The 26,678-nt window shown below is 36.7% G+C and overlaps 1 protein-coding gene across 1 annotated transcript; it reads left to right on the plus strand.

Moving 5' to 3' along the window:
• The first annotated feature begins 2,430 nt into the window (after positions 1-2,430).
• Positions 2,431-4,256, plus strand: LOC128578170 (DDB1- and CUL4-associated factor 8-like). The gene is given in 2 exon segments (XM_053580674.1): positions 2,431-3,625; positions 3,628-4,256. Coding segments are annotated over 2 exon segments (1,824 nt in total).
• The last annotated feature ends 22,422 nt before the right edge of the window (positions 4,257-26,678 follow it).

Genomic DNA, 26,678 nt, shown 5'->3' on the forward strand with positions numbered 1-26,678 from the left:
CAGCGGTTCCTCCTCCTCCCCTCCTTTCCTCCTAAGTTAAAGGATACAAAGGACCTGGTTAACCCCCCCGACCCCCCGAAGTTGGCACCAAAGGACCCTAACTCACCAAAGCCCGGGGCAAGCCATGGAATTTGCCCACCCGCTATGGCCCCATATAAAAAAGGTCTCCACCTGCTCCCAGGGATGCAGACGCCCCCTTTGCACTGCCCTCCTGGTCACCCTCCTCTTGCAGTAAACCTGGCCTGAACCTCCTTGTTCTGGTCTTATCTCTGGGCACCTCTGCTTACACCTTTCAGCAAGAAGCCTTGTTGGGGCTGGGGCTTGGCACAGTGGCTCACATCTGTAATCCTAGCACTCTGGGAGGCCAAGGCAGGTGGATTGCCTGAGCTCCCAGGTTCCAGACCAGCCTGAGCCAGAGCAAGACCTCATCTCTCAAAATAGCCCTCCGTTGTGGTGAGTGCCTATCGTCCCAGCTACTCTGGAGGCTGAAGCAAGAGAATCACTTGAGCCCAAGAGTTGGAGGTTGCTGTGAGCTGTAACTTCACAGCACTCTACCCAGGGTGACAAATTGAGACTCCTGTCCCCCCCCCAAAAAAAACGCCCTGTTGATGAACATTATCTCATTTAAAGAACTACTGTTCACATCATACATAGAAAAGGGTATAAAAGTGTACATGTTTGGCAATAAATAATAAAAAGAATAATAGCATACCTATACCTAGGGTAAGCTGTAAACAGTGCCAAGAATTTTTGAAGCTTCTGCTTTCTTAGCTTTCAACTTTCTTCTGCCCTCAAAAGGTAACCATTATCTTGAATTGTGAGTCAATTCTTTCCTTGCCTTTTAAAATGGTTTTATTACATATGAAAACTATATAAACCTGCATAAAAATGAAATTATTGGCTGTCCTTCTGTCACTTGTGTTTTCACTCATCATTGTGTTTTTAAGATTTATTCCTGTTGACACATTCTATTTTAGTTTATTCATTCTCGCTTTTATACATTATTCACTTATAGGAATATATGCTAATTTATTTATCCATGTTACTCTTGATGAGCTTTCAGGTGGCTTTCAGTTTGCTCTACTATTCACAAATTACTATGAGTAGTCTTTTACATATATTTGCATTACTATTGGCCTTGGAACCATCCTCTTTTTTTACAAGACTGTACACTTCTATGTTTAATCAATTTTGCATTTATTTTGCAATTATTCTGAGGGAAGGAAACCTTGTTTTCCTCATTCTGGCATTCTTATTCAGCAGTTTACTGAAGCCCTTAGAAAATATACTGACATCACCTTAGGTAATTCATTCAGAGAAGCCCTTAAGTTAACACAACAATGCCAATTAACTGTCTCCATAGATCTGTTTTCCTAAAGGGCCCCACAGAACCCTCTGACATATTTTTAAAGATATATAAAGTATTTCAATAGTTCTATAACAATCACAGATTTTTTTTCCATAAAATTGTGTTGGTATTCCCCAAGTATCTTAAAGTATCTTAAGTATCTGACTCCAAATGAATATATAGAATCTCTGGTAGAATAAGAGATAAAAGGATGTACTTTTATCTCAAATCGGTGAAACAATTACTCATTACAATGTCCAATTCCAATTAATCAGTTAATTTCAACCCTGATTACAATGAAGTACTATATTCCTCTTATCACTAAGGAAACCTGCTAGATTTAACACATAAAAATACATAATTTATCTCAATACAAAATTTGAGATAAATAATGAATAAAATTTTAGTGGAAATATGTCCAACATGATATTTGAGATCTACTCATAATAAAAACTATTCGTTGTTTATCTGAGATGCAATTAATTAAGTATCTTCTATTTTATCTGGCAACTGTATGCTAATTATATCAGTTAGAGCTCTCAAGGTTTCCCTCAAGCTGTCAGATTTTCTTAAGATATTTTCTGTATATGAGGGCGTCACTAGCTGTGGGAACCTCGACTAATCTTTTATTGCTCTTACCTACATCTTCATTTCATTTATACATTATTTTCTAGCAAATCACCGAGAATCTTCCAAAAACTACTTGTCCAAGGAGGATCACTTTTGCTCATAGTTCTCTAGTAAGAACATTTTCCAAAATGCAGCAAGTTTCAATTTTCAAAAAAAAAGCACACACTGCTTCTCACAGTGTAATATGGCTATAGGGGCAGGGCTTTGTGCCTGGAAAAATCACAGCCATCTCTGGATGCTACGCTGAAGTGATGTGGAGAAGTCTTTAGAAGCTTATCGGCTACCATTCTGAACTGCCTTAGTTGGACTTCCCCTTATGCTTTAGCCTACCTGGTTGGCATTTCCTTGCCGCTGGCTGGATCTGTCCCCATCCAGGACAGTTCTGCCTGTTTCCCCTAGCTACAAGGGTCAACTTTCCCATTCCAGACCATCTATGACAGCTATCGTTCAAAATGTCCCACCAAGAGGGTGCCACAGGTGGCCTACCAGACTTAGAAGACAGAAGCCTTCTTGGCAGCCACGAGGAGAGATCTGGAGAAATGGCGGGGAGGGAAGCATGCTTAGACAATGAAATGGAGGCCCTGAGTCTGGGATTGACCAGAGATGGTGAGGGTCCAGAAATGGTGATTTCCCCCAGGGATGCTAGCACAGACACAGAAAGTTCAATTGAAGACATTGACATTGATGACCTGGAGGACTTTGGCCATTTCTCTATGAATAATAAAACTGTGTTCCATCACTACCTAGAGGAAGGGGAGGAGAGAAAGGAGGAAGTAGAGAAGGAGGCAGAGGCAGAGGCAGAGGAGGAGGAGGAGACAGGGGCAGAGGAAGAAGCGGGAGAGGAGCTTCAGGTGTGTGTACAGGGCAGTGAGGCCGACCGTGAGCAACAGACTTCATCAGATGAAGATCAGGCCCTGGAGGAATGGGTATCCTCAGAGACATTGGCCCTGCCCCTACCTCGCTGGCAAGTTGTCACTGCTCTTCAGGAGCGGCAGCGGGGTTCAAGCTCCCGCTTTGCATATGGGGCCTGTGGGGCAAGAGCTTTTGTGCAGCGTTTCCACCTGCAGCATGGTCTTGAAGGTCATGTCAGTTGTGTGAATACTGTGCACTTTAACCAGTGTGGCACCTGGCTGGTCAGTAGCAGTGATGATCTGAGGGTGATAATGTGGGACTGGGTGCACCAGTGGCCAATACTGGACTTTGAGAGTGGTCACAAAAATAACGTCTTTCAGGCAAAGTTCCTTCCATACAGTGGTGATTCCACCCTAGCCATGTGTGCCCGTGATGGACAAGTACGAGTAGCAGAACTATCTGCTGTCCCATACTGCAGGAATACTAACTATGTAGCGCAGCATAGGGGAGCCTCCCACAAACTGGCTCTGGAGCCAGACTCCCCTTTTAAGTTCTTAACATCAGGTGAAGATGCAGTTGTCTTTACTATTGACCTCAGACAAGGCAAGCTGGCTTCAAAAGTGGTGATAATGAAAGAGAAAGAGAAGAAAATGGGACTGTATGCAACCTATATGAATCCTGCCAATACCTACCAATTTGCAGTGGGTGGACGAGATCAGTTTGTAAGAATTTATGACCAGAGAAAAATTAATGAGAGTGAGAATAATGGAGTCTTTAAGAAATTCTGTCCTCATCACTGATGAACTGTGACTCCAAAGCAATCACCTGTGTTGTGTACAGCCACGATGGCACAGAGCTTCTGGCCAGCTATAATGATGATGATATTTACCTCTTCAATTCCTCTTACAGTGATGGTGCTGAATATATTAAGAGATACAAGGGGCACAGAAATAATGCCACAGTCAAAGGTGTCAATTTCTATGGCTCTAGGAGTGAGTTTATAATGAGCGGTAGTGATTGTGGGCACATCTTTCTCTGGGAAAAAATCATCCTCTCACTTCAATTCCTAGAGGGGGACAAGGGAGGTGCAGTAAACTGTCTTGAACCTCAACCTTATCTACCTGTGATGGCAACTAGTGGCCTAGACCATGATGTCAAGATCTGGGCACCCATAGCAAAAGATTCCACTGAGCTTATTGGGTTAAAGAATGTGATTAAGAATAACAAGCTGGAATGAGATGAAGATAGCTTGCACCACACCAATCTGTTTGACAGTCACATGCTGTGGTTCCTTATGCATCACCAGCGGCACTGGGGAGGTCCTGAAGTCGAGGTGTCAGATGAAGAGCTGTCTGAGTCTTCCAGTACCTCAGATACATCGGTGGAGGAAGAGAGCCAAGATGGAGTGCAGTGCTTGCCGTCCTGAAAGCCTCATACCCAGTGCTGCTTACAGACCACTTAGCATATTGGACTTTAAAATTCACTTGACTAATTTATATTTGTTTATAGATTCATAGATTTACCTTTTGTCTTTTATTTTCCAAAATATGTACTAAAATCCATCTCTTCTATATCTTTCCCCCCTTCTTCCCACATATTCTTCCTGATTCCTCTCCTTTTACCTGGTTACTTTACTCCCCTTTCATTACCCCTTATCCTTATATGAATTCATAAGCAATTTACTCATGCCTTTTCCCCTATTTTCCCCTATAATTGACTTTTGAACTTTATTCATTTTATTGGAAAAATGAATAACCTTATTAGATATATCTTGTTATTTCTAATATTCTGAAAACTATTACCTTTTTGACATTTTCTAATCTTCAGAAGTTTATTCTGAAAATCAAATTCTTCTGCAGATCTGATAATTTCATAAATGTGTTTATTCTTTACAAGTAAAGTAAAATTAAACAAACCATGGTTTTGACAGGTACTGACAGTCGTCTGCCCCCCACCCCACCCCCGCCCTTGCACACTCAGAAAAGGAGAAGAAAGCGTGGTGGGTAGATAAATGTCTTATCAGGTAATTCACCCCCTTAGAGTAAATACCTTGGGGTTGTCCACATTTTCTAAATCTACATATTAATAATATTGATTAATCTGAGCACACTGAAGCTGGTAAGAAATAAATTAAATTTAATCACATGAAATTGTTTACTCTGCACTTTCAATTTTCTTGAAGTTTCGTGGTTGAGAACTCCCACAGGATTACCTTCTAGGGATCCCTCCTGGGGCAACCATCTTTTATAAGATATTGGGCAGGAATTTAAGAATCCCTCATATTTAAAAATATATATTCCAATTAATTTTTAAGAATAATGTTGTAGTAAAAATTGTTTGTACTTACAGATAACTATTTGATAAAATGGGAAGAAAATTCCTATTAGACATTATGCATTGCTAAACTCTCAAGTGAGTTAAAATTTCTTTAAAAATAGTTTTAAGTCTTAAGTTAAATTGGATCTCCAATTACAATTCATTAATTTTTATTTTTGTTTTATGCATGCTATTTGTGCAGGTAAATGCAAAAGATCACCTTCCCCCAGCACTCATAAACTATAACACACCCTTTGCAGACATTTTGGGGGAAAGAAGGATGTAATGAAACATCTTATGTCCTGACATTGGCTTTCCTTTAATAATACTCTTTGAAATGGGTATAACCTCTGGTCCCTTGGAAGCAAGTAGAGAAACTTGCATAATGAGGTTAGACTTTGGGATGGAAGATGACCTGACCAAAGCTCCTGCTCACTGAGATTCAGAGTTAGGAACAACTGCCCTGATTTTGGAGGCCTCAAGAAATCCCTACCAATGTCTGCTATCAGGAAATGACCTTAAGAGTCCCCAAAAAGAATACATTGAAAATGCAGTGAGCCTGGGCTGAGCACTGCTGTTTAAAACAGGGCATAAGAAGAGAGAGTTATAAACTAGAATCCCAAGTTTGGGGCATCATGTATAATTTCATGGGATGTGTACCAGTAACAACATTAACTAAACATTGGAAAAACATCATTTGGGATTTTGAATGACAATTGGTGTTAGAACAATAGCAAACCCTGGGCCAGACGCGGTGGCTCACACCTGTAACCCTAGCACTCTGGGAGGCGGAGGTGGGTGGATTGCCTGCACTCAGGAGTTCAAGACCAGCCTGAGCAAGAGTGAGACACCCGTCTCTAAAAATAGCCAGGTGTGGGGGTGGGCATCTATAGTCACAGCTACTTGGGAGGCTGAGGCAAGAGAATCCCTGCAGCCCAAGAGTTTGAGGTTGTTGTGAGCTATGACACCCCAGCAGTCTACGGAGGGTGACAAAGTGAGACTCTGTCCCTTTAAAAAAAAAAAAAATGGATAGCAAAAGTGGATTTATTACACTTAGTTATTTTTCTACCTGCTATTTGAGAGCAGGACTGCCACTGTGGGAGATTTACACTGTGCCAACTTAGCTAGGCTAAAACTTTGCTCAGTTCCCTGCATAATTCTAAGATTGCTTGTGCTACCAGAGGCATTTGGCAAAAGATTTGGAAGGCAAAGGTAAACCAGCAGCCATATTTGTTTTACACTCAGAAAGTAAGAGCTGGGGTACTAGGTGCTGCTGAAGCTCATGATTTTTTTTTTTTCTGGCTTACCTTACTGGTGTGGAATAGCAGCTAGCCCACAACTACTCCAACTCTCCCTCATATCTTTTTTCCATTTCATTAATTTCACAAAAAGGAATGCCCACTTTTCACACAGGGCACTCATGTCATCAAAATTGGAGGTTTGGGAGCAGTGAAGGATCAATAAGAGTTCCAGTCAGTCCTTGTGAGTTCCATATATTCTTTGTGGATTTCCATTTATCCTTTCTTCTCCCACTTCACATCCTTCTCTCCTGCCTGGCTAGCCTGATGATTGCAGGTTCTAGCACCTGAAACAAAGACAAAAAAGCCTTACTAAGACTTTTTCATTAAAAAAAAAAATAAGATCCCACAATTAAATAAGGCCTGGACCCTAGTATAAACTGCTTATTACATAATACATATGTCACTCACAGTGTTTCTGTTTCTCTGGTTTAACCCCTACTGATGCAACCTCCTCCATATGCTTTGGACTGAGTTATGATGCCAATTACTTTTATTTTGAAATTGCCATTTGGTGGAATTAAAGGCCCTTAAAGGAAGGGGTTGAACTTGATATATATGTGTATTTTATATCTATCTACCTACCTATAGATAGATTGGCTTAAATGATCTCAGAAAAGAATACAGACTATGACAAACAGAATTCCATTACAAATGAATGACCTAACTTTTCGGAAGCACATGGGGGAAGAAAGAAGCTGGATTAAATAACTTTGTCAAATAATGTTTTAAAGGGCAACTGTAAAGCTAAAGACAAAAAGAACTATATGTAAAAACTGAATTCTAGCTGGTAAATGTGTTTCTCATTGGGGTTCAGGTTACTAATTCTCAACCGGCTTTACATGTATATCTGGGGTTGAGTAAGTAAGTAATAGATGATGGATGGTGAGAACCACATTTCTTACTTTCAGAGAAGGAAATCTTAGATAAACAAGGAGCAAAGACTAAGTGAACCCTGTGGTACTAGATTAAAGAGATAGCAATATGAACTCACAATTAAAATATATAACAGATGTATGTATTATATACAGATGTATAGATGTAGAAGTAATTATAGAAATGTGTGTATATGTGAGTTAGTGTACATACATATGTTTCATTGCCCTCTCTACCAAGAGGCCCTTGATAGACAGCAGTGACCTCAGTAGCAACAAGGATAGCTAGCACCCAAGCTTGATTTCTAGCACTATTCTCCAATAAAAGGAATTAGGAATCCTTGGAGAAATGGCTGATTCTAGGGATGAGGCAGGGACTATACAAGACAAACCTGGAGCATCTTATAGTGTCATATATCAGAAAATTCTCATAAACAAAGATGAGAGCATTATCAAAGGGGCACATGAACTAAATGAAAGTTTCCAACGTCCAAAGCTAAAATAATTTGAAAAACAGCCCAGAGTGGTGACTTATGCCTATAATCATAGCACTCTGGGAGGCAAAGGGGGTGAATTTCCTGAGCTTAGGAGTTCAAGGCCAGCCTTGAACAACAGTCAGACCCCCATCTCTACTCAAAATAGAAAAATTAGCCAGGTGTTGTGGCAGGTGCCTATAGTCCCAGCTACTGGGGAGGCTGAGGCAAGAGGATCACTCGAACTTAAGAGTTTGAAGTTGCCGTGAGCTTTGAAGCCATGACACTCTACCCAGGGATGAGACTCTGTTTCAAAAAACAAGGAATAATTTGAAAAACAAAACAAATAATGTGGTATTAGATTACAACCCATGGCATAAAATGAATATTCATGATTCCATACTGATAAATAAGTAAATAAATAAATAAGGAAGCAGATACAAATCCCTCTACAGAATAATTCCTAAAACAGCAGATACTTCTTCCTCCTTCAGGAGATGGAGTTCAATTCCACCCTGTTTGAGTGTGGGATGGATTTATTGCCTTTCATTCAAAGAACAGAGTATAAAAAGAAGAAAAAGTTACTTTATAGTAATGTGACAAACACCACTTAACCACGTGATGGAGATTAACATCACCAGTGATACATCACATTGATTTCATATGCCTTCAATGTGATACAGCAATAACGCCATTCACCCCCATGGTTATTATTCTCCAAAACCTCTAACCCCAGTCCAGCCATGAGGAAAATATCAGACAATATCAAATTGAGGAACATTCTACAAAACAATTTGCCAGTACTCATTAAAACTTTCAAGGTCGCAGGAAATGAGGAAAGCTGAGAAATTATCACAGACCAGAGAAGTCTAAAGAGACATATGGCTACATGCAATGTGTAATCCTGGATGGGATACCGGTAGAAAATAAAGGCATTAGTGGACACAGTGCTGAAATCTGAATAAAGTTTGGAGTATAGTTAATGGTAATAAGCCAATTTGGGTTTCTAGTTTTAACAAATATACCAACCTATGTCAGAGGGAACTGAGTGAGGAGTATGTGGGAACTGTAATCTTTGAAACTTTTCTATAAACCTGAAATTATTTCAAAATAATAAAAAATTCAATGCCAAAATAATCCACGAAAAAAATACCTAACAATAGTAGCCATGATAATTCTGGCCATGTTCATCGTATGAGTAGAAATAATTCAGTTCCTTTTTTGAAATCTATTTATTTTGTGATTCATACTGAGTAATTTTTGTTATTTGTGACATTTTGAAAATGTTCTATCTTTGATTACTCGGTGACTATTTTGTTTGACGATGTACTTCTGGTAAGTTGATTCTAATAAAAGTCCAATAAAAACTGTAAATTGAAGTAAAGAGGAAAATTTTTAAAGGACAACATTTAGTAAATTCTTAAAAGAAAGTGATTTTCTTAAAAGGAGATATATCACCAAACTAAATTGTAAAGTACTTAGCATTTAGGAACTGAATAAAATCTTCATTCGTAGCTGCCTTTTAAAACCACTGACAATTTAACACAAAACTTATCTCTCTTTGCAGTGTATAAAATTTCATCAGCATCTTTAGAATAGAGGCGGAGTAGAAGCCAGATTAGAGTTGGTTGAAAAGTATAAAGGAGGAGAAGAAATAAAAATAGTGAGTGTAGGCAAGGCTTTCAAGAACTTTCGATATGCAGAAGAAAAATTGAGCAAGAGCTAGAACAAGATGTAGAATTAACAGAGCATTGTTACACCTTAAGATGAAGGATATTAGAAAAAAATTATATTGACAGTAAATACCTCAATCTGCGAGAGAAATAAATGATGTAGAAAAGAGTAGAAAACTCCAGGATTCAAGCAAATGAGGAAATATGTTCTAGAAACTAGTGGAAGAATGGCCTTTCTTAGGATCAGGCCAGACAATACAAATTCAGAGACACGGAAGTAGATAGATTTGGTAGTGGGAAGATTGGTGTGGGGAGACTGATGTTATTGTCTTGACTTCCTGTCCAGTAAAATATGAGGTGAAGCCATCAGTTATCTTCTCAAGGAATTTAGAATTTTTAAAATAAAATCGTAACTGAAAGAATGCATCTTGGCCATCATTTTAAAGACATTTATTTGAAATACATGAAATCGATTTAAAAAAAAATGTGCATTAAAACCTACTCCCCTGGAGACAAATAAGAGACATTATCTGTCATTCATGTGCAGTATAACGTCAGTTTCATTTAGAATTCAATCTGGAATTGGAACTTTCCACCAAAGTGCTTATAGAGCCTTCTGTTAATTAAGCATACACATGTACAGAGAGCACGCACCTCACAAGTTTAGTGATACACAAATTTAGGCCCTTCCTAGAGTAATTAGGAAGAAGTTCTGCAGAGTACTATAGTGGCTAGCAGTGCTCTAGCACTCTTTTAGAAACACAGATTAACACTGGCTCTCAGGCATAACAGATTAAAACATGAGAAATCCCTGTAATTACTATTAGATATCCTGACATGAGAAATGGACCATTCCATTATAGCCCAGAATGATGCATAAAAAGAAAAATCAGCAAAACAGTCCCCTAAATTCCTAAGTGAGTACAAATATATTTTAAAGGACAGAGTGGCATCATTGAAGGTTGGAACTATCCACTGCAACCAGAAACCGCTCCAGGGCAATTGCTATGTTAGAGCCAGTTGAGGGGCAAAGACAATAAAGTCATCGTTTTTAAGTTTTTAGTACAGGAGTCAGATGTAAGCTTTCTGTAAATGATCACTTTGTTAAACTCCCATAGTAATTCTAATCATTTATTAACTATATGATCTCAGATTGACGGGCTATCATAGTATCAGCAGTCAGTTACTATTTAATTTCTCTTTTTGTACTCTTTACACTTATTTCTCCTTTATCACTAGGCTCTCCTGAATGATGCTCACTGGTAATGGCGTTGGCATGCATCCTTGTTTGTTATTAACATTAATGGGAATGTTACTAGCCTGTGAGCATTCATTTTTTTTTTTTTCATTTTGGGTGAGTATTTGTGCCTTATCTCTTTTTTTCTTATTTATACTTGCCAAATTTTTGTCTATTTTATCAGCCTTCTCACAGCACCATATTTGGGTTTTACTGGTTAAGATTATAGCAAAAGAATTAAAATTCCTGGAGTCACACTATTCTGAATTTAGGAAACCTGCTGAGCTGTATAGCCTTGGGAACACTGCATGCTCCGTTATTGAGGCTTACAGGATTTTTCCGAAGAACTTCAGATCATGTGGAAGGAGGTTGGTTTATGTTTCTAAATAACAGTTTTCTAGAATAAATGCCCACTCATACTTGTATTATGCAGGACAAAAAGAAAGTCCCGGATCATGCTGCATTGTGAGATTTTCCTATTTAGTTTCTTGCATAAAAGTTGAAGATAATAAACTTGATATTCACAAAATGTGATTATTTAAAAACACCTGAAAAATGTTTGTAAGATTTATAAATACTTATTGAAAGGAACTCTTGTATCACCCCATATAATTAGTATTTCCTTGAGTGATTTTATGACAAATCGAAATATCAAAATTTCATTTCAAGTATCTCCTCTGGCCTAATTATGGGTAGTGGATTTTTCCATATAATGAACAAAAATAGGATTTCATATTTATTATAGTTTGCATTTTCAACATTTTCCTAGAGAACTTAGTATGGCAAGCCATTCTAAAAATGACTGGACAGCACATAGGAGGCAATTTATCCTTGCCCTTAATTATCAAACAAAGTCATACACAAACCACTTTGCAGTAGATACAGAGAAAAATACAGGATGCAGCTAAGGGTTTTCATAAAAATTAAAAGTTTCAGGATTGAATGGCAGATCTATTCTTAGATCTCTAAGTGTTCTCCATATCTCTTTCCAAAAGGAATGTATTAATTTGCATTCCCAGCAGCAGTGCAAAAGTGTTCCCTTTTCTCCTGGGCATATACCCAGAAGACCAAAAATCACATCATAACAAAGATATTTGTATCAGAATATTTATTGCAGCCCTATTCATAATTGCTAAGTCATGGAAAAAGCCCAAGTGTCCATCGATCCACGAATGGATTAATAAATTGTGGTATATGTACACCATGGAATATTATGCAGCCTTAAAAAAGATGGAGACTTTACCTCTTTCATGTTTACATGGATGGAGCTGGAACATATTCTTCTTAGTAAAGTGTCTCAAGAATGGAAGAAAAAGTACCCAATGTACTCACCCTTATTATGAAACTAATGTAGGACCTCCACATGAAAGCTATAACCCAGTTACAACCTAAGAATAGGGGGAAGGGGGAAAGGGAGGGGAGGGAGGGGGGAGGTAGGTGGAGGGAGGGGGATTAATGGGATTACACCTGCGGTGCATCTTACAAGGGTATATGTGAATCCTAGTAAATGTGGAATTTAAAGGTCTTCGCAAAATAACTAAGAAAATGCCACGAAAGCTATGTTAACTAGTGTGATGAAAATGTGTCAAACGGTCTATGAACCAAGTGTATGGTGCCCCATGATCATACTAATGTACATAGCTATGATTTAATAAAAAAAATTAAAAAGTTTCATAAAAACCTTTCAATGTGGATGTAAGATATCTGTTAGACCTTGCAGAAAGGGAGTACTCTCCCACCTTCCCACTTCATTCACTGCCTGGCTGATGCACAAGAATTACAGCTAAGCAGAATCATTAATACCAGGCTCCACTCCAGACCGGCTTCTGGAAGGGAAATAGCAGCACTGGGTAAAACGATACACAAAAAAGCAAGGCTTTTGTTATCTCTGTCTAAGGTGTACTCTATGCCTTCGTTTCAGTTTTAACTCCTATCAACAGCTTAAAGAGTCACGCACTGATTTCCTAACACTGTGTGTACCACATAAACATAAAAATCATGTTTAAAATCTTTTCTTATGATACTAAGTTTCTTTCTTCTTTTGTTTCTCTACGATATTTTTATAATAGCCAAAATATATTCTCCCCCCAGGGTTTGCAAATTATTAACTTTCATTTTCTAAAGAAAGTTGCTTACTGACTTAGCATGCCAGTATGTCTTTAAATAAGCAACTGCAGTTCTTAAAATCCATGGTCTCACATGTCTTTAACCACTAGATTTAGACAGCTAACCATTGAAACTGCCTTCTCTGCGATAGAAGAGGATGTCATATGATAGGATATTCTCAGAGATAGATTCATCAGATAATATCTCTGGTTTTTCTCTATAAAGACTTTTCCAGGTGGCACCATTACCCATAGGTTCAGAATGAGAAAAGCCATCTGAGCTATTTTAGTTAGTGATTGCAATCAGATGTTGGTAAGAGAATCCCAAAATATCAGGGGCTTCACACGATGCAAGTTTATTTTCTCTCATTTAAACAAGTCCAAAAATAGGCATTTCAGGGCTGTTGTAACGGCTACATGATGCCCTCAATATCCCAAGTCACTTTAGCTTTTATGCTTTGTCATTCTTATCAAGGTGGAGAGATGATCTATGAAACTTTCAGAAGCCATTGTGTTCCAGGCAGGAAGGAGAAAGTGAAGGAAGCAAAAAGAGGTGGTAGCTTTATCAGGAAATAAAAATCTTTCCCCTAAATGTCCAGCTAACTTCTTGCATCACCTCCCCAAATGCAAGGGTCCTTTGTAATTTATATATTTGAGCTCACCACGTGCACTCATCTGCCCTACAGAGTTTTTATTAGTAAGGAGGCAGGAAAGAGAAAATAGATATTAGGTATATTTCCTGACCCAAAAGCTGAGAGTGTCTCATCAGACAGGGAATTCCCTACAGTGCAGGAATATATGAAAGGTTAAATGAGGTCAAAGCTGAAAAACATCCATTAATTTCAACAACGAAAAGAAGGAGGGAGGGGGGTGGGGCCTTGGTGTGTGTCACACTTTATGGGGGCAAGACATGATTGCAAGAGGGACTTTACCTAACAATTGCAATCAGTGTAACCTGGCTTATTGTACCCTCAATGAATCCCCAACAATAAAAAAAAAAGGCCGCTGCTGGGGTGGCACCTGTGGCTCAAAGGAGTAGAGCGCCGGCCCCATATACTGGAGGTGGTAGGTTCAAACCCGGCCCCAGCCAAAAACTGCAAAAAAAAAACCCTACTGAATTGACATAATGCATTTGTTTTTATGGTATATAATTATACATAACAAAGCAGAAAAATAAAAGTAACAACAATAACACAGGAATTTGACTGTGAGGAAAAATGAGAAAGATGTGGTGTTAGGTTCTCTCACTGACAATCCAAACATTTTATTTCATTTTTTTGTTGTTGTTTTTGTTTTGTTTGAGCCGGTTTTATTGGAAGCTAAGTGATTTTGAAGAAAGGAGAAGCTTGCTTCTCTTTATCAGGCCATTTAAAAAGATATATGCGTAAAACACAGGGAACTCAAAAATTATGAAAGTATATGAGGGAAAATTGGAAAAACTATTCGCTACTTGGTTTGTCACAACTACCTCTTAAAGGTTAATGTACTTATCGGCCTGGTGTAGATCCTTCTAAAGTTCTATGGATATACAATTTTTTTAGTGAGAAGAGAAATCACAACAAGGATCTGGAGCCTTGACAATTCATTTCTTCTGAGATCTCTAGACGATTTTCTAGAAATGTAAATAGAGGAATGCTTTCTGCGCACACTGGTTCCCAGAACACGCTACTTTCCGAGTACTACTAGAAACCCAGGGACCTGTGCAAGGGGGAGGCCTTGACGCTGAAGTTGCATTACTCTTGCAGAAAATCTGCCACTGTAATGTGGGTAGCCAGTGTATAGATCTTAGCTGTGCACAGAATACAATTCTTTTTATTTTATTCTTTTTATCCACTTCATTTCTTTTTAAGATCCTCATTCTAACTGGAGTAATGGAAACTGGTTCGTTCTTAGTCAACTGTGGTGTTAATCTCTTTCCTAAAGTTTTAGTTCAAGTTTCCTGGGAACTTGAAGGTATTAAAAAGCTAGAATAGACAATTCTTGGCAAGGCCATTGAAGACTCAGGGTGTCCAGGCCCATGGTGTAGCCATTTTTTCTTTAGACTCTTTCTCCTTTCCCAGGGATTACTCCTCTTTGAGAATCTCCAACAGGTAGACTCCAGTCTAGCAAGTTACTTCCAAAATAGCTTATATAGGCTGTTTATGTCTGCTAGATGTGCCTGATGCCTGATATGTCAACAGCAGAACTGTGACAGTTATTCTATGTTTTGAATATCATTCTACTTACTGTCTTCTCTTTACCCCCAAACTTGGGAGCTATTTTCATGCAGAGAAAACCAAGAAAACAAAGAAATGCTGGTCATTTTTGTGATTTTCTTCGACTTTGCCAATGTTCTCCACATTCTCAGTCTGGGGACTTTAGATTGTATGTGTCTAATCCTGAAGAAACTTGAAGTGTTTTTCTTCTGCTTTCTCATTCCACCTTTAAAGCATTTGGACAGACAGGCCAGGGAGAGACAGTGGTGTGGAAAGTTGGTGTATAATTAATGGGGAAATATTTAATTAAGATTTAATTAATAACCTAACCATAAATTTTCAACATGTATGCGAGCTATTACCAGTAAATGTAAAGTCAACGCAGATGGAAACAAACAAAGCCCTCCCAGCAACACTGTTAAGAAGTAGAAACTTGTATGGGTGAATCAGAAAGGACTCGGTCAGCTGTGTTTCCTGGAAGTAAAACAATGGACCCTAGTACAGTCTGCGTCAAAACTTTCCTAGTGACCTATGTAAAAGATGCCATCAATTATAATAAGATATGACATTGATTTAACAGCTTCTTGTGAAATAACAATTATATTAAATATATGCAATTAATTTTTAAAATTTTTATTACTTGATCACACACATTAGTTTATGCAATAGCTTATTGGCTTCTTTTTCCATGCCACAAAGTGCAATATTTATTGACTTCATATGAAGAATATAAAGATTTTACTGAGCCACTTTTGGACCCCAGCAGATCATACATTATATTACTTCTTTCATATATATTAATTAAGAATACTTGTGACAAACAATGTTCTAGGTGATGAGAATTGTAATCCTAGCAGTCTGGGAGGCCATGGCAGGTGGATTGCTTGAGCTCAGGAGTTCAAGACCAGCCTGAGCAAGAATGATACCAGTTTCTAAAAATATCTAGGTATTCTGGTGGGTGCCTATAGTCCCAGCTACTCAGGAGGCTGAGGAAAGAGGATTTCTGAGCCCAAGAGTTGGAGGTTGCTGTGAACTATGACACCATGGCACTCTACCAAGGGTGACAAAGTGAGACTCTGTTTCAAAAAAAAAAGAGTTACACATTTATGGGCCAAGGCTCACATCTTTAATCTCAGAACTCTGGTAGGCCAAGGCTGGTGGATCATTTGAGCTCAGGAGTTTAAGACCAGCCTGAGCCAGAGCGAGTCCAGTCTCTAAAAATAGCACAATAACTAAGAAAATGCCAGGAAGGCTATGTTAACCACTGTGATGAAAATGTGTCAAATGGTCTATGAAACCAGTGTATGGTGCCCCATGATCACATTAATGTACACAGCTATGATTTAATAAAATAAATAAATAAATAAATAAAAATAGCCAGGTGTTGTGATGGGTCCTTGTAATTCCACCTACTCGGGAGGCTGAGGCAAGAGGATCAATTGAGCCCAAGAGTTTTGAGGTTGCTGTGAGCTTCAATGCCATGACACTGTACCCAGGGTGACAAAGTGAGACACCGTCTCAAAAAAAATAAAAATAAAAAACCCAGACATTATTCTTTTTTTTGCATGATTAAGTTGTGTTCAAAAAATAACTATGTCACCACTTACTCCTCTAACCGAATGGAAATTACTTTTACATCACCTTTAAGAAGTACCTCAATAATCCTTTTGGACTGTATCATAAATAAATAATCAGAAATGTAGAATGTTCCAAGACATTTATCCCAGCCCAATACAAGAAAAATTAATACAATCTAAATACCCAACAATAAGGCAGCAATCAATACATTTTACTCTCTTGTAGGTAGGATCATAAAATAGTACCATGATAATGGATGTTTAATAAGATTGAATGTTCTTAACTATAAAATGAAAGAGCAAAATCTCTATTTTTTGTTTTCCTGCTCAGATACTTCAAGTTGTCATGTTCGATTCTTCAAAAAGTTCATTGTTTTAATTTGACAAGTTCAACATTTGCCTTTTCCAGTCTTAATATGAGGTGTACAAATACCTTTCATTGACTTACTTGGGGCCTTTTAGGGATAATTCATGGGTTATTTTTGTCTATTTTTATTTCATACTATTTTAAAACTGAAAGTTGAATAAGCAATCACAAGCCTTCTTGTACTTGTTGAAGGAAAATGTATTGTTCTGTTTTTTCCTCTGCATTCATTTATATATGTAACTAAAAAGCACGTCAGGGACACATAATTTTGACTCTACCTCTTTCTGATTAAATAAAAATCTTTTTTTTTTTGAGACAGAGTCTCACTTTGTCACCCTCAGTAGAGAGCTATGGCATCATAGCTCATAGCAACCTCAAACTCTTGGGCTCAATTGATCCGCTTGCCTCAGCCTCCCAAGTAGCTTGGACTACAGGTGACCCCCACAACACTCAGCTATTTTTAGAGATGAGGTCTTGCTCTGGCTCAGGCTGGTCTGGAACCTGTGAGCTCAGAGAATCCACCCACCTTGGCCTCCCAGAGTGCTAGGCCTATAGGCGTGAGCCCCCGCACCTGGCCCTAGGGTTTTTCTTTCAATAGTTCATTTGAAGGGAGAAGATCTCACATGTCAGTTTTATTTGATCTTATTAAATTTTTTATTTTCCAGATGTCTAGTCAGCTTTTACCTTGAAAATGTCATTGTCATGCCAGTCTGGAAGTATTATTTTACTTCCATCAATTCATAAGGATTTTATCTTCCCCTCTCTATATTTGAATTAAAATGAATCACCAAACATTCATTTCTGAAATTGTCACTACACTTAACTTTTGATAAATTTATGATTTAATGGTGATTTATAACTATAAATTTATAATTTCATTTATTTGCAGAAATGAAACATAACTTTCTTAATGCTTTGTATGTTATTCGTAATAAAATATATGACTTTAAGAACAACAAATTATAACTTTTCTTTCTCTGAAATTAATACTAAATTGAAAATGCAAAATCTCCATGAACTGTGAACATATGAATGCTTAATCTGCCTACACCAAGGTCATATGTCTTGGCATTAACCTGTGGAATGGTAAAATCAATAGACCAAAGGATCATAATATTTAGTAGCCATTACCTATAAAAAAAGTATGAAAAATAAAACAAAGCAATGAGGTCAATCAACATGGAAAGAAACATAATTACTTTACAACTTTATCAGTACTTTAGGAAAACAGGGACCATGAACATAAGATCTCAGCCCTATAAGTATCTGTACCATAAACATATTTTTGCTCAGCTACAATTAAGCATCTGCACCAGAGAGAAGTCAGACAGATTCTTTGTGTAGGAATGTTTTCTATGCAATGTATAATCTGTTTTTTCAGCAGGTGTGTAAGTGACAATGAGGGGCGACATGGTTATAATAATTAATAGCACAGCCTTTGGGTCCAGTCTTTAGTTCCAATCCTGGATCTGCTACTCACTAGCTGTTCGACTTCTCTGCCTGTTTCTCATCTGTAAAATGGGAATGGGTTTTGTTATTGTTAAATGAAAAATGTGGGAAACAATGAGAATCATAGCTTGCAATTATAAAGTGTTCTTTAAATATTTGCTATTATTATTATGATCCCTTTTTTGTTGCCCATTCATTTTTCTCTTGCTACAGGAGCCCCTCTATGGCTCAGAGTCTACTAGCGAAAATTTCAGAAAATAAATGAAACAAATACAGAAAGGAAAGCACAACAAAAGCAACACCTGACACCGGCCACCAGGATTTTACCGATATTTGCAAATTATTCTCATCATCTAATTCCAAATTCTCATCATTAGGTGAAAGGCTGGCTTATATTTTGTTTTAAAAGCTTAGTTTACATAAATCTGATCAAAATAAAGATAAAAGCATGTAAACTTGGTTAACTACAAAAAAGGCTAAAATGCTTACAGGTTGCTCTTTCCATCCCTCATCCACAAGTAAATGATTGTCGCGATACTCTTTTTTTATTCAATACGCTTGAATTTTCTGCAGTCCTTTTACGTAACGTAAATTCAATGTTCTCGAGATTATTTTAATAAAGTTTTAACTATAATTGACAAACAATTATGTTTCTAAAGGTTTTATGGACCATACATGTGAAATAATTTCTTACTTTAGACATTAATATGTCAAACCAATTTGTTTAGTGAGCTTTACTCAAAAAGCCCTCCCTAAAACAACTATAATGTTATTTTAATCTAACACAACGGAAAGGGAACATCTGTCACATCAACTAGTTTTTTAAAAAACTCTGTATTTTTATGTATCCTCATGGAATTTATATTAGGGTGTCTGAAATTTCCTAAAATTGTATATGTACACTGAAAGATCATTATTAAAATTTAGTAAAATTGGATCCCATTGTAACAACCTTAGTTGTATTTTTTTCATGTAGGCTAATGTTTTCTGTTCACTCTAAATACAAAACAATGATAAACAAAATTTTTCTCATGATAAAATTTTTGAATAATGCACCCATTATTATAGGGGAAAAAATCCCTAAACTGAAAATCATCTTACCCAGAAAGCAACACATTAGTAATACTTGTATGCCCAGATTATTGATCTATCAGTCTATCCACATATCTATCTTGTGATCTTAGGTTCATAGCATATAGAGAGCCATTTTTTCCCTGCTTTTCTAAAAGTTAACATGATTCCATAAGCATTTCTGTGCCATTCTTCGTTTTTAGAAAACTTGGTTATAAGTGTTCCATGATAATTGTTCATCCATATTTTACTGGGACTCCAACCTTGTATGCCTTTTCATATTCACCTTGCCATCTCTTTCTTCTACTTTCTTGGCTGGTGGGAAAGCTATTCTAGGTCATGCCTTCCCTTTCTGAACTTACATGAAACAGTACAGCATGTTGGTAAGGGAAGAATCTGGTTTACAGATTAGCCTTTACATTACTGGAGGATTAACTATCCTGAGGTCACCTGCAGCTAACAGGAAATAGGAAGAGTAGAGAACAGGACTGCTCTCAAAACTAGCCATCCTTTTAGAGAAGTCTCACATTGCAAGTGACCATGCCTCCTGAGTGATCTGTTCTCTCTTTGTGGCTTACGTAAAACAGTGGCAAATATAATGATGTATTGTTTGACATAGCTTCAGGTCTTAACTCATTTCCCTTTACTCCTCATCCTTACGACACAGCGCTGGCACATCTCAATTGGAACTTGAGCAACTTAATCCTTGCTTTAGATTCTGTTTTCTTGAGACAATCATTTTTTTTTTTTCTGTATGTATTAAAACATTTCTCTTTTACTACTTGGAGAACCTTCTTTCCATCGTTTGGCTATTATATATAGTATAATATAATGACCATGTTGTACATGTCTTTGCCTGCCCTTCTTTGTATTTCACAAGACCAGTAAGAAATCCTGGATATACCGATGAAAAATAGCCTTGTTGAGGCTATTAAATATTTATCACAAATGAGTTTTCAGAAAAGTTATGCTTATACTTTCCCTTACAAGAAGCGAAAAGAATGCTCATTGCCAAATTTGTGTTTATAACTTTGACATTTGCTAATCTGATGATCCTAAATGTTTTTGTTTTAAAAAAATGTGGTAACTACTGAAAATATGTTTTCATACACTTACTGATCATCCATATTCTTTTATAAATTTAAACCCTCATAAATTATTTATATGAGAGTTAGTTTATGCTGATTTATAAGAACTCCTTAATAATGAAAGCATCCTTTGCTAATTTTGATAAAAATACATTTACTCTCTATTTTAGTTTTTGCTGTATAGTTTTGTTTATGGGTTTTTTTTTGTAAGTCAATAAAAAATAACAATTTATACCATTCTGCCACCTAACCTTTCATGCACAGAAAATTTGTATCTGTCATTCATATCCTAATGAAGCTGGAAAAATAAACAAACATAAAAGAAGGTTATCACAAGTAGGAATTACAGATGACTAAATTTTTAAAAAATGCTAACTCGCCCTACGTTAATACATATAAAAGTAAAAAGACACTACAAAAATAAAAATATTACCCCAGACAAAAATTCACATATGTTTCAGGAGAAATGTCAAATATCTCTGCAATTATTACTTTTCTAAATAGCCTGGCAATGTTTATGTAGTAATTCTTCCTTTTCCTAAAGATCTTTTAGACATATTTTTATTCTTTTTTTTTTTTTCCCACACAGAATCTCAAACTGTTGCCTTGTGTAGGTGCCACGACGTTGTCATAGTTCACAGTAACCTCAAACTCCTGGACTCAAAGTGGTCTTCTTGTCTCAGTTTTTCTATTTTTAGTAGAGATGGGGTCTCACTCTTGTTCAGGCTGGTCTCAAACTCCTGAGTTCAAGCAATTCACCTGCCTTGGCCTCCCATACATGTGTGCTTCCAATTAAATAGTGAATATCTGTGGTGTTTTTGGTTTTTTTTTTCCCATTCTTTAGGTACTTTACTTAGGGCAATGACCTCCAGTTCCATCCAAATTATTTCAAGAGGTATTAAGTCATCTTTCTGCACGGCTGAGTAGTATTCCATGGTATACATGTACAGCATTTTGTTAATCCACTCACGAATTGATGACCATTTGGGTTGATTCCACATCTATGCAATTGTGAATTGTGCTGCAGTAAATATTTGAATTATTATCAGGCCCTTTTCCTTTTCTCTTACAGTTCATTTCTTCATCAGACTCATACTACATGCTTTCGATTAAGGAAGTTTTTTTGATGAATTGTTAGGAAGTTCAAACTTTATTAAAGTATAGTTTTATGAATAAAATGTATATACGTATTCAGAAAAATTAAATGTTACAGGAGATAGTGAGATACAAAGTAAAATCCTCTCCCCTATACATACGCACAGGCAATTTAAAGTCACCCACAGTTAATGGTTTTTTATTCAGTTCTTATGGTAATTATAATTATAAGTTTATAAATAGTTTTATTTACCAAATATAGAATTATCATTTTTATTGTCTCTTCTCTAGGAAAAGAGAGAAATGTATTGCATTTACATTAGCTCCCACCTACGTTCACATTTTTTGTTACCTAATCTTTAGAAAATAACTCCCTGCTATTAAAAGAGGAAATTAGAATTAAACTTGTCTCTTTCTTTACACTTCTTTTTCCCATGATGCTTCTACATATTTGTTCATTATAAATTTATGATGTGACATATGTAACATTTAGACTCTTTTCTCTATTGATAATCCTTTTTTTTTGAGACTGAGTCTCACTATGTCACCCTCGGTAGAGTGCTGTGGCCTCATAGCTCACAGAAACCTCAAACTCTTGGGCTCAAGCCGTCCTCTTGCCTCAGCCTCCCGAGTAGCTGGAACTACAGGCGTCCGCCACAACACCCACCTATTTTTTTGTTGTTGTTGCAGTTGTCATTGTTGTTTAGCAGGCCCGGGCCGGGTTCGAACCGCCAGCACTGGTGTATGTGGCTGGTGCCCTAACCACTGAGCTATGGGCACCAAGCCTCTATCCATAATTCTTGAAGCTCTCCTCTCTATGTTGATATTATGCCATGAAAATTAACAAATTCAAAAAATTGAAGTTTTTATCATTCAATTATTCAGATAATGTTTTTTTCATTGAATTAAGTAGTATAATTTACTAGATTTTGAATCATAATTGCTGAAATTGAAAAAAATACTTGAAAAACAAAGTAAATTTTATTTTAAGTTTTATCTTAAATTTTTAAAAATATACTAAGGCATACTTTGATGCCAATGATTCTTATGTGTTGCCATCTTTTCTGTTGAAATGTTTTTGGGGCAATTTTTTTCATAGGTGTTAAATTACTTTGCTCTTAAGTGTCTGAAAACATTTATTTGACATTCATAACTTATAAATGATGTGAGTAGGTAGAGAATTCTAGTTTCAAAATGTTATTTTTCATAGAAACTTAAAGCTATTGCACCTTTTTCTTTTTTTTTTGCAGTTTTCGGCCGGGGCTGGGTTTGAACCCACCACCTCCAGTATATGGGGCCAGCGCCCTACTCCTTTGAGCCACAGGTGCCGCCCATAGTGCACCATTTTTTGAGCAGCTTATATTTTTTATTAGAATGTTACCACTTTGCGGTTCTCCTTTCTTTGTAAACAAACTTTTTCTTTATGAATTTGTAATATTTTTATTTTTAACATTACTGGTGAAATTTACTAAGTGTAGTCTTATTTTATTCACCCTGTTATGCAGTAAATTGTCCCTTTAAATCTGAAAATTTATGTCCTTTTTTTTTTCGACAGGGTATCACTCTGTTGTCTGGGCTAGAGTACAGTGGCATCATCATAGCTCACTGCAACCTCAGACTTGTGGGCTCAAGACTCACCTGCTTCATCCTCAGCCTCCTGAGTAGCTAAGACTACAGGTGGGTATCATCGTGCCTGGTTAATTTTTCTATTTTTTTGTAGTGATGAATTCTCTTTATGTTACCCGGCTTAGTCTTGAACTCCTAGCATCAAGTCGTCCTCTCACCCCGGCCTCCCAAATTGCTAGGCATACAGGCATGAGCCACAACACCTGGCCAGAAACTTTTTTTTTCTAGCATTATTGATTAGTTCCTCTTCCTTCAGAGGATTATCTGAATCTGTACACCATGTCTCATACTTTGCCTTGATTTTGTTTGATTATTCTGAGAGATTTTCTAGATCTTCCAATTCAGCCACAAGTTGTGCAAATTTGTAATTTAGTAAATTCATTGAATTTTGAATTTTCCTACATGTATTCTAAGTCTCAGATCTTTTTATGTTTTCATGGCTGATTATTCTTGTTTCATGGAAGCAATATTCAACTCAGTTTTCTCTCAAGATATGAATCGGGTTTAATTTATTTTCTCATTTTAAAACTACTTTTGTCTGAAATTTTTCGTCTATTAATTATATTATTCTGTTTGTTGTTCTTTGTCCATCTCCTTCACACTTTCTGTTTTACTCAAATGCCTTGTTACATGTGTTGGTCTGTTAATATTTACAAATGAAATACAACATTTTTGGCATTGGTACATAGCATGCTGGATTCCACAATGGTAGTGTGTATGTTTCTCCAATAAGACTCCCATAATTAAATCTGACCAACGATTCTGGGTAAGTGAACAAATCACACTTTAGGACAGGTATTGACCTCTGTGTGGGTGGTCAGCAGGCAAGCAGGTATGCTCAAGGTCTTCATGATTGCCAAACCAAAGAGTTTTACTATGAAAATGAACATGTTTAAATAAAATATTTCTGTTTTTTTGGTCCAACATTTTTTTCTTTGTAGTCTCTTGATGATTCTATCAGCTTCAGGAGGCTTCCATCTCAAGCCCTTACTGGTAATCCTGCCCTAAAACCAGACTATTTTATCCAGAGGAATTTTTTGGATTTCATTCTGAGGGCAAAATTCACTACAGCCTGCTGTTCTGTTTATGAGCTGGAGACACAGGGGTACAAACATTCCAGGTGTTCTGAGTGAAGTTCCTTATAATAATTACCTTGACAATTGACCCACAACTTATTCTGGCTTTGACATTTGTTGACTATCAGCTTAGTTTTCCCCAAGGCGTCCTCTGAAAATCTGCTTACTTCTGGTGTTAGCTTCATTTTTGGCACTTCTGAATTTGCTTTCAATCTGAACCCATCAACTTTCTATCTACCAGTAACCCTCTTATCAACAAATATGAAATGTTCTTAATTGACAATTTTACTATGGTCTTTTGTTTTCACATGCACACACACTCAGCAATATTATGTCTGTAATTACAAGTGGATTTGAGGAACTAAGAGTAATAGCCACTGTTGGTTAGCTTGTCATGTGGATTGAAAATGTATGTATATTACATTTAACATTTCACACTTCTCTTTATCAAAATATTCTTACCTTGATTTCTTTTCTAGATAGAAGTTTGAGTCATTTTCAGCACTATCCCTCTAAATCATATCAGTAGAAATGTGAATAAACTTGTAGTAAACCCATCTTTTAATTTAAGAGAAATTACAATATTTAAAATATGGATTTTTCTAATCCCAAATCTTATATGTGTTTCCATTTACTGAAGCATTTAGGTCTCATGGTAAAGTTGTATAGAATTTTTAATAAAGTTAATACATAACTTTTTATGATTATTCCAAAGCATCGCAAATGCTTATATTTTGCTGTTGTTATAGTATATTTTTCATTATGTTTCAAGGTCAATTTTTGTAATACATAAACATTTTGTTAGTAACTTTTACTTATATTTTTGTGGTTTAATTTGTGATGTTTTTCATACACCTTTCTGAGTTTTTATGTAGATAATATTATTTGTAAATAATGGTAATTTTCTTTACAACTTTGTAATTGCCATATCTCATTTTGTTTTGTCATATTGTTACATGATCCAGGACTAGCAAAGCAATACCAGAAAATCTGCTAACAATACCACCTTTGTCTAATTTCAGAATTATATGTAAATATTTTTATTTTTTATTTTTTTTCCAACACATCCAACATTTTCTTTTTTTTTTAATTGTTAAATCATAGCTGTGTACACTAGTGCAATCAGGGGTACAATGTGCTGGTTTTATACACAATCTGAAATGTTCTCATCAAACTGTTCAATGTAGCCTTCATGGCATTTTCTTAGTTATTGTATGCAGACATTTGTATTCTGCCTTTAGTAAATTTCGCCTGTACCCATTCTAAGATGCACCGTAGGTGTGGCCTCACCCATTACCCTCCCTCCATTCTAACCTCCCCCCTCCTTTCCCCTTCCTTGGCCCTTTCCTCATAGTCTTGTGCTATAGTTGGATTATAGCCTTCATGTGAAAGCTATAATTTAGCTTCATAGTAGGGCTGAGTACATTGGATACTTTTTCTTCCATTCCTGAGATACTTTGCTAAGAAGAATATGTTCCAGCTCCATCCATGTAAACATGAAAGACGTAAAGTCTCCATCTTTCTTTAAGGCTGCATAGTATTCCATGGTATACATGTACCACAATTTGCTAGTCCATTCGTGGGTCCATGGGCACTTGGGCTTCTTCCATGACTTAGCAATTATGAATTGGGCCGCAATAAACATTCTGGTACAGATGTCTTTGTTATATTGTGATTTTTGGTCTTCTGGGTATATACCTAGTAAAGGAATTATAGGATCGAATGGCAAGTCTATTTTTAGGTCTCTAAGTATTCTCCAAACATCCTTCCAGAAGGAACGTATTAGTGTGCATTCCCACCAGCAGTGTAGAAGTGTGCCCTTTTCTCCACATCACTATATGTAAATTTAATGTTAGCAATGTGAATACTACAAAGGTATTTTTTGTTATGTGATATGGTTTGGGTGTTTGTCCCCTCCAAATCTCACATTGACATGTGATCCCCAATGTTAGATGTGGGGCCTGGTGGGGTTAGACAAATTTGGTGGTTGGAGGTAAAATATTTAAAATAATTTATTTTAAATTATTAAAAAATTAATAATTATTATTATTTATGCTAAAATAATTAAATGAAACGTGTAAGAGTTTAGCAAGAAAGGGAAAGTTTATTAATGACCTGTGCAGCAGGCTAGGCCTTGTCCTAGTAACTGCACACCCTGTGAAAACACAGCTTTTAGATTTTATGTACAATTTTGAGGAAATATCAACTGCTCCTTGGCAAGTTCCCTTATTTTTTAGTTATTTTCTGATTGTCCAATACAAGGTGTTGATTAACCTTATTGCTAAAATAGCCCAGGTCAACCCAATTCTTTTTTTTATTTTTTTTTA

The sequence above is a fragment of the Nycticebus coucang genome, chromosome X, assembly GCF_027406575.1.
Source record: "Nycticebus coucang isolate mNycCou1 chromosome X, mNycCou1.pri, whole genome shotgun sequence".
Lineage (NCBI taxonomy): Eukaryota > Metazoa > Chordata > Mammalia > Primates > Lorisidae > Nycticebus > Nycticebus coucang.